The sequence below is a fragment of the Silurus aristotelis genome (assembly GCF_946808225.1).
Source record: "Silurus aristotelis genome assembly, chromosome: 14".
Classification (NCBI taxonomy): domain Eukaryota; kingdom Metazoa; phylum Chordata; class Actinopteri; order Siluriformes; family Siluridae; genus Silurus; species Silurus aristotelis.
In genome coordinates this window covers 28,342,011-28,352,010 of record NC_139587.1, presented here as the reverse complement: position 1 = coordinate 28,352,010, position 10,000 = coordinate 28,342,011, and the positions used below count along the sequence as shown (strand labels likewise).

General features: G+C 49.6%; 1 protein-coding gene across 1 annotated transcript in view; it reads right to left on the bottom strand.

Annotated features, from left to right (window-relative positions):
- Positions 1-10,000, bottom strand: part of ntrk3a (neurotrophic tyrosine kinase, receptor, type 3a) — a 167,481-nt gene that overhangs the window by 58,152 nt on the left and 99,329 nt on the right. Inside the window, exon 10 of the mRNA XM_083561775.1 lies at positions 391-493. Coding sequence (XP_083417901.1) covers positions 391-493 — 103 coding nt within the window. The remainder of the gene's footprint in view (positions 1-390; positions 494-10,000) is intronic.

Genomic DNA, 10,000 nt, shown 5'->3' with positions numbered 1-10,000 from the left:
GAGACCTAAGAACTAAACCTTAAAGAAGAACAAAGAGGCACTGGATATACAGCAGATGCCATATGAGAACAAAGTCAGAGATAATAAAGTTATCAATAATTCAGATTCTACAGAATAAAGTTCACCAGGGAACTAAAGAGAAATACAGAGAAAAGGAACTCTGTAAAATAAGAAACCCAAAGAGCCAGAAGCCTGTGGAACCATGGGACTAGGCAGTGAGTGATCACCACCACCATGAAAAATTCTAAAAATCTGAAACTGAACACTTTTCTTGAGAACAATCACCACATGGGAATTTTGTAAAACAGAACAAAACTGTAATTTAGCATATTGTTCTTTTCTTCTCGTCCATGCCGAGGCTCACGCTGAGGCTGTTTACACACTTCTTACCTTTCATGCCGAACTTGGAGCGCCTTCCGTACTTGTTAATGAGGACGAACATGACGAGGAGGAGGACGCAGGCGAAACCAGCCAAGCCCACTGCGATCGACACCTACAAACAAAAACACAGCGTTTTTTTTCCTTTTTCTAAAACCACACCATCACAGATTATATCACCATCCAAGTTTCACGGATGCAAATGATCCTAATTATCTACAGAAAAGTCTTGAGAGAGCAAGAAATAAAACACTGGCTCATTCGTTTAAATTAGACTCCGATCTCACAGACTTCACACGATCACGAAACCCGTTTCTCAAACATATATAACAAGTGCTTGGCTAATCTACATCTCCAAACTGGAGTAGAAACTCCCCCACGAGCGCTGCACAGCGAACCTCTCTGCGCTACGCCATCGATTCACAATGTTTTACATTTTTACTTCGCTGTAACAAATGAGTCGAGGCCGTCCGGGTCACTCTTCAATTTATTTATTTATCTTAGAAGCTTTTATCCTAACAAGCTTCTAAGTGAGTCACAGCCCACACGCTGAGATCTGCAGCTAAAACCCACAACTCCACAGTCCAAGAGTAGCGAATCTCCTGGTCAAATGAGCCAAAATTGTGAAGATTTCACGTTCACGTTCTTATCAAGATCACGTTCTCATCCGAAACCAATTCCAAAGGTCAAACACCAGAAACTAAACAGTCAAGCGAATTACAAGTCCCCGAGTTGCGACGGTTGGACTTGCGTTTTCTCAATCTTACGATGACGACACGACAACATTGTAAACATTTCTAAAGATGTCTTAAAACCGAAAACTCCGTCACAGTGTGAACATTTTGTCTGGATTTAGTTTTGTGTTTATTTATAGTTTCCTGCTCGCAAACCCCAAAACCCACTCATCCCTCCATCCTCTACCTCTGTTCCACTCATCCCTCCATCCTCTACCACTGCTCCACTCATGCCTCCATCCTCTACCTCTGCTCCACTCATCCCTCCATCCTCTACCACTGCTCCACTCATCCCTTCATCCTCTACCTCTGCTCCACTCATCCCTCCATCCTCTACCACTGCTCCACTCATCCGTTCATCCTCTACCTCTGCTCCACTCATCCCTCCATCCTCTACCACTGCTCCACTCATCCCTCCATCCTCTACCACTGCACTACTCAGTCCTCCATCCTCTACCACTGCTCCACTCCTCCCTCCATCCTCTACCACTTCTCCAATCATCTCTCCATCCTCTACCACACCCACTCATCCCTCCATCCTCTACCACTGCTCCACTCATCCCTTCATCCTCTACCTCTGCTCCACTCATCCCTCCATCCTCTACCACTGCTCCACTCATCCCTCCATCCTCTACCACTGCACTACTCAGTCCTCCATCCTCTACCACTGCTCCACTCCTCCCTCCATCCTCTACCACTTCTCCAATCATCTCTCCATCCTCTACCACACCCACTCATCCCTCCATCCTCTACCACTGCTCCACTCATCTCTCCATCCTCTACCACTGCTCCACTCATCTCTCCATCCTCTACCACTGCTTCACTCATCCCTCCATCCTCTACCTCTGCTCCACTCATCCCTCCATCCTCTACCTCTGCTCCACTCCTCCCTCCATCCTCTACCACTTCTCCAATAATCTCTCCATCCTCTACCACACCCACTCATCCCTCCATCCTCTACCACTGCTCCACTCATCCCTCCATCCTCTACCACTGCTCCACTCATCCCTCCATCCTCTACCACTGCACTACTCAGTCCTCCATCCTCTACCACTGCTCCAATCCTCCCTCCATCCTCTACCACTTCTCCAATCATCTCTCCATCCTCTACCACACCCACTCATCCCTCCATCCTCTACCACTGCTCCACTCATCTCTCCATCCTCTACCACTGCTCCACTCATCTCTCCATCCTCTACCACTGCTTCACTCATCCCTCCATCCTCTACCTCTGCTCCACTCATCCCTCCATCCTCTACCTCTGCTCCACTCATCCCTCCATCCTCTACCACTGCTCCACTCATCCCCCCATCCTCTACCACTGCTCCACTCATCCCTTCATCCTCTACCTCTGCTCCACTCATCCCTCCATCCTCTACCACTGCTCCACTCATCCCTCCATCCTCTACCACTGCTCCACTCATCCCTTCATCCTCTACCTCTGCACTACTCAGTCCTCCATCCTCTACCACTGCTCCACTCCTCCCTCCATCCTCTACCACTTCTCCAATCATCTCTCCATCCTCTACCACACCCACTCATCCCTCCATCCTCTACGACTGCTCCACTCATCTCTCCATCCTCTACCACTGCTCCACTCATCTCTCCATCCTCTACCACTGCTTCACTCATCCCTCCATCCTCTACCACTTCTCCAATCATCTCTCCATCCTCTACCACTGCTCCACTCATCCCTCCATCCTCTACCACTGCTCCACTCATCCCTCCATCCTCTACCACTGCTTTACTCATCCCTCCATCCTCTACCACTTCTCCAATCATCTCTCCATCCTCTACCACTGCTTCACTCATCTCTCCATTCTCTACCACACCCACTCATCCCTCCATCCTCTACCACTGCTCCACTTATCTCTCCATCCTCTACCACTGCTCCACTCATCTCTCCATCCTCTACCATTTCTCCAATCATCTCTCCATCCTCTACCACTGCTTCACTCATCTCTCCATCCTCTACCACTGCTCCACTCATCCCTCCATCCTCTACCACTGCTCCACTCATCCCTCCATCCTCTACCACTTCTCCAATCATCTCTCCATCCTCTACCACACCCACTCATCCCTCCATCCTCTACCACTGCTCCACTCATCTCTCCATCCTCTACCACTGCTCCACTCATCTCTCCATCCTCTACCACTGCTTCACTCATCCCTCCATCCTCTACCTCTGCTCCACTCATCCCTCCATCCTCTACCTCTGCTCCACTCCTCCCTCCATCCTCTACCACTTCTCCAATCATCTCTCCATCCTCTACCACACCCACTCATCCCTCCATCCTCTACCACTGCTCCACTCATCCCTCCATCCTCTACCACTGCTCCACTCATCCCTCCATCCTCTACCACTGCACTACTCAGTCCTCCATCCTCTACCACTGCTCCAATCCTCCCTCCATCCTCTACCACTTCTCCAATCATCTCTCCATCCTCTACCACACCCACTCATCCCTCCATCCTCTACCACTGCTCCACTCATCTCTCCATCCTCTACCACTGCTCCACTCATCTCTCCATCCTCTACCACTGCTTCACTCATCCCTCCATCCTCTACCTCTGCTCCACTCATCCCTCCATCCTCTACCTCTGCTCCACTCATCCCTCCATCCTCTACCTCTGCTCCACTCATCCCTCCATCCTCTACCTCTGCTCCACTCATCCCTCCATCCTCTACCACTGCTTCACTCATCCCCCCATCCTCTACCACTGCTCCACTCATCCCTTCATCCTCTACCTCTGCTCCACTCATCCCTCCATCCTCTACCACTGCTCCACTCATCCCTCCATCCTCTACCACTGCTCCACTCATCCCTTCATCCTCTACCTCTGCTCCACTCATCCCTCCATCCTCTACCACTGCTCCACTCATCCCTCCATCCTCTACCACTGCACTACTCAGTCCTCCATCCTCTACCACTGCTCCACTCCTCCCTCCATCCTCTACCACTTCTCCAATCATCTCTCCATCCTCTACCACACCCACTCATCCCTCCATCCTCTACCACTGCACTACTCAGTCCTCCATCCTCTACCACTGCTCCACTCCTCCCTCCATCCTCTACCACTTCTCCAATCATCTCTCCATCCTCTACCACACCCACTCATCCCTCCATCCTCTACCACTGCTCCACTCATCTCTCCATCCTCTACCACTGCTCCACTCATCTCTCCATCCTCTACCACTGCTTCACTCATCCCTCCATCCTCTACCACTTCTCCAATCATCTCTCCATCCTCTACCACTGCTCCACTCATCCCTCCATCCTCTACCACTGCTCCACTCATCCCTCCATCCTCTACCACTGCTTTACTCATCCCTCCATCCTCTACCACTTCTCCAATCATCTCTCCATCCTCTACCACTGCTTCACTCATCTCTCCATTCTCTACCACACCCACTCATCCCTCCATCCTCTACCACTGCTCCACTTATCTCTCCATCCTCTACCACTGCTCCACTCATCTCTCCATCCTCTACCATTTCTCCAATCATCTCTCCATCCTCTACCACTGCTTCACTCATCTCTCCATCCTCTACCACTGCTCCACTCATCCCTCCATCCTCTACCACTGCTCCACTCATCCCTTCATCCTCTACCTCTGCTCCACTCATCCCTCCATCCTCTACCACTGCTCCACTCATCCCTCCATCCTCTACCACTGCTCCACTCATCCCTTCATCCTCTACCTCTGCTCCACTCATCCCTCCAACCTCTACCACTGCTTCACTCATCCCTCCATCCTCTACCACTGCACTACTCATCCCTCCATCCTCTACCACTGCTCCACTCATCCCTCCATCCTCTACCTCTGCTCCACTCATCCCTCCATCCTCTACCACTGCTCCACTCATCCCTCCATCCTCTACCTCTGCTCCACTCATCCCTCCATCCTCTACCACTGCTCCACTCATCCCTCCATCCTCTACCTCTGCTCCACTCATCCCTCCATCCTCTACCACTGCTCCACTCATCACTTCATCCTCTACCACTCCTCCATTCATCACTCCATCCTCTACCACGTCTCCACTCATCCCTCCATCATCTACCACTCCTCCAATCATCACTCCATCCTCTACCACTCCTCCATTCATCGCTCCATCCTCTACCACTCCTCCATTCATCACTTCATCCTCTACTACTCCTCCACTCATCCCTCCATCCTCTACCTCTGCTCCACTCATCCCTCCATCCTCTACCACTGCTCCACTCATCCCTCCATCCTCTACCTCTGCTCCACTCATCCCTCAATCCTCTACCACTGCTCCACTCATCCCTCCATCCTCTACCACTGCACTACTCATCCCTCCATCCTCTACCACTGCTTCACTCATCCCTCCATCCTCTACCACTTCTCGAATCATCTCTCCATCCTCTACCACTGCTCCACTCATCCCTCCATCCTCTACCACTGCTCCACTCATCCCTCCATCCTCTACCACTGCTTCACTCATCCCTCCATCCTCTACCACTTCTCCAATCATCTCTCCATCCTCTACCACTGCTTCACTCATCTCTCCATCCTCTACCACTGCTCCACTTATCTCTCCATCCTCTACCACTGCTCCACTCATCTCTCCATCCTCTACCACTTCTCCAATCATCTCTCCATCCTCTACCACTGCTTCACTCATCTCTCCATCCTCTACCACACCCACTCATCCCTCCATCCTCTACCACTGCTCCACTCATCCCTCCATCATCTACCACTGCTCCACTCATCCCTCCATCCTCTACCACTGCTCCACTCATCCCTCCATCCTCTACCACTGCTCCACTCATCTCTCCATCCTCTACCACTGCTCCACTCATCTCTCCATCCTCTACCACTGCTCTACTTATCCCTCCATCCTCTACCACTGCTCCACTCATCCCTCCATCCTCTACTCCAAACATCCCTCCATCCACTACCACACCCACTCATCCCTCCATCCTCTACCACTGCTCCACTCATCTCTCCATCCTCTACCACTGCTCCACTCATCCCTCCATCCTCTACCACACCCCTCATTCCTCCATTCTCTCCCAAACCCCTCATCCCTTTATCCTCTACCACTTCTTCACTCATCTCTCCATCATCTACCACTGCTCCACTCATCCCTCCATCCTCTACCACTGCTCCACTCATCTCTCCATCCTCTACCACTGCTCCACTCATCCCTTCATCCTCTACCACTGCTCCACTCATCCATCCATCCTCTACCACTGCTCCACTCATTCCTCCATCCTCTACCACTGCTCAACTCATCCATCCATCCTCTACCACTGCTCCACTCATCCCTTCATCCTCTACCACACCCCTCATCCCTCCATCCTCTACCACTCCTCCACTCATTCCTCCAGCATAATATTTTACATGATGTCCTTCAAGGTCACTTTGGTCACTTTTCGACCTTCTACAGTAGCTCAATCCAAGGTCACGTGTTCAGGATTTGTACTGGAATAGAGGAACGAAGGACGATTTAATCAAGAATTCCCTTCAACAATGTCATTTGTTCCAAGACCATGGCTTAATCCGTGTCCAGAATTGCTCTGAGTCGCGACGTAATCCAGTGCAAAAACAAATCGAAAAATAAATGGAGTTTAAAAACAAACGCAATGCGGAGCGAAAGAGAGAGAGAGAGAGAGAGAGAGAGAGAGAGAGAGAGAGAGAGAGAGAAGAGAGAGAAAGGGAGAGAGAAAAAAGAGAGCTGAAGAAGGATAGTGAAAGAAAGAGAGAGAGAGAGAGAGAGAGAGAGAGAGAGAGAGAGAGAGAGAGAGAGAGAGAGAGAGAGAGAGAGAGACTGAAATAAGCATACACATTCAGAACGATAAGGCTAACAGTGACAGGATTTCTGCCCGAAGGACTGTAATACACACACACACACACACACACACAGCTACACACACACACACACACACACACACAATTACACACACACACACACACACACACACACACAATTACACACACACACACACACACACAATTGCACACACACACACAATTACACACACACACACACACACACACACACACACACACACACACACACACACACACACACACTAACAGTGTGAGAGGATTAGTCTGACTTCCTGAACGCTTCTATAAAGACGTTTTCATGCTCCAGTCTGTGGACAAACACGATTTACTGAAGTTTCCCTCCACACTCGCTCGAGCTGCAAAATGCCATGAAACTTTTATTACATGAATATTGTGTTTCAATCAACAGACTTCAATACGTTCCACATCTGGATTTTTTATTTATTTAATATTCGACTGTGTTGTGAGGAAGCGTCTCGTGTCTGCGCTCTGGAACTGTCAGAGGTGAAGCTGGAGCTTCTGATGTCTTTCGGACAGAGGAGACGTCGAGTTTTATTCTCACACACAGACTGTAAAAATAACACCATAAAAAAACACTAAATAATATCATTTATGACCTTCGAACATTTCAGCAGAGAAACATTTCATTCACAATTAATTATAACTTCACCTCTAAAGCCCTTCTCCACTCATCCCTCCATCCTCTACCACTGCTCCACTCATCCCTCCATCCTCTACCACTGCTCCACTCATCCCTCCATCCTCTACCACTGCTCCACTCATCCCTCCATCCTCTACCACTGCTCCACTCATCCCTCCATCCTCTACCACTGCTCCACTCATCCCTCCATCCTCTACCACTTCTCCATTCATCACTCCATTCTCTACCACTGCTCCACTCATCCCTCCATCCTCTACCACTGCTCCACTCATCCCTCCATCCTCTACCACTTCTCCACTCATCCCTCCATCCTCTACCACTCCTCTATTCATCTCTCCATCCTCTACCACTCCTCCATTCATCACTCCATCCTCTACCACTCTTCCATTCATCACTCCATCCTCTACCACTTCTCCATTCATCACTCCATCCTCTACCACTCCTCTATTCATCACTCCATCCTCTACAACTCCTCCATTCATTACTCCATCCTCTACCACTTCTCCACTCATCCCTCCATCATCTACCACTTCTCCATTCATCACTCTATCCTTTACCACTTCTCCACTCATCTCTCCATCATCTACCACCTCTCCACTCATCCCTCCATCATCTACCACTCCTCCATTCATCTCTCCATCCTCTACCACTCCTCCATTCATCACTCCATCCTCTACCACTCCTCCATTTATCACTCCATCCTCTACCACTCCATTCATCACTCCATCCTCTACCACTTCTCCATTCATCACTCCATCCTTTACCACTTCTCCATTCATCCCTCCATCCTCTACCACTTCTCCATTCATCTCTCCATCCTCCACCACTTTTCCATTCATCACACCATCTTCTACTACTTCTCCACTCATCACTCCATCCTCTACCACTTCTCCACTCATCCCTCCATCCTCTACCACTTCTCCATTCATCCCTCCATCCTCTACCACTGCTCCACTCATCCCTCCATCCTCTACCACTGCTCCACTCATCCCTCCATCCTCTACCACTGCTCCACTCATCCCTCCATCCTCTACCACTTCTCCATTCATCCCTCCATCCTCTACCACTCCTCCATTCATCACTCCATCCTCTACCACTCCATTCATCACTTCATCCTCTACCACTCCTTTATTCATCACTCCATCCTCTACCACTTCTCCACTCATCCCTCCATCATCTACCACTCCTCAATTCATCACTCCATCCTCTACCACTCCTCCATTCATCGCTCCATCCTCTACCACTCCTCCATTCATCACTTCATCCTCTACTACTCCTCCATTCATCACTCCATCCTCTACCATTTCTCCACTCATCTCTCCATCCTCTACCACTTCTCCCCTCATCCCTCCATCATCTACCACTTCTCCATTCATCACTCCATCCTCTACCACTCCTCCATTCATCACTCCATCCTTTACCACTCCTCCATTCATCACTCCATCCTCTACCACTTCTCCATTCATCACTCCATTCTCTACCACTCCATTCATCACTCCATCCTCTACCACTCCTTCATTCATCACTCCATTCTCTACCACTTCTCCACTCATCCCTCCATCATCCACCACTCCTCTATTCATCTCTCCATCCTCTACCACTCCTCCATTCATCACTCCATCCTCTACCACTCTTCCATTCATCACTCCATCCTCTACCACTTCTCCATTCATCACTCCATCCTCTACCACTCCTCTATTCATCACTCCATCCTCTACCACTCCTCCATTCATTACTCCATCCTCTACCACTTCTCCACTCATCCCTCCATCATCTAACACTTCTCCATTCATCACTCTATCCTTTACCACTTCTCCACTCATCTCTCCATCATCTACCACCTTTCCACTCATCCCTCCATCATCTACCACTCCTCCATTCATCTCTCCATCCTCTACCACTCCTCCATTCATCACTCCATCCTTTACCACTCCTCCATTTATCACTCCATCCTCTACCACTCCATTCATCACTCCATCCTCTACCACTTCTCCATTCATCACTCCATCCTTTACCACTTCTCAATTCATCCCTCCATCCTCTACCACTTCTCCATTCATCTCTCCATCCTCCACCACTTTTCCATTCATCACACCATCTTCTACTACTTCTCCACTCATCACTCCATCCTCTACCACTTCTCCACTCATCCCTCCATCCTCTACCACTTCTCCATTCATCCCTTCATCCTCTACCACTGCTCCACTCATCCCTCCATCCTGTACCACTTCTCCATTCATCACTCCATCCTCTACCACTTCTCCATTCATCACTCCATCCTTTACCACTGCTCCACTCATCACTCCATCATCTACCACTGCTCCACTCATCACTCCATCCTCTACCACTTCTCCATTCATCACTCCATCCTTTACCACTTCTCCATTCATCCCTCCATCCTCTACCA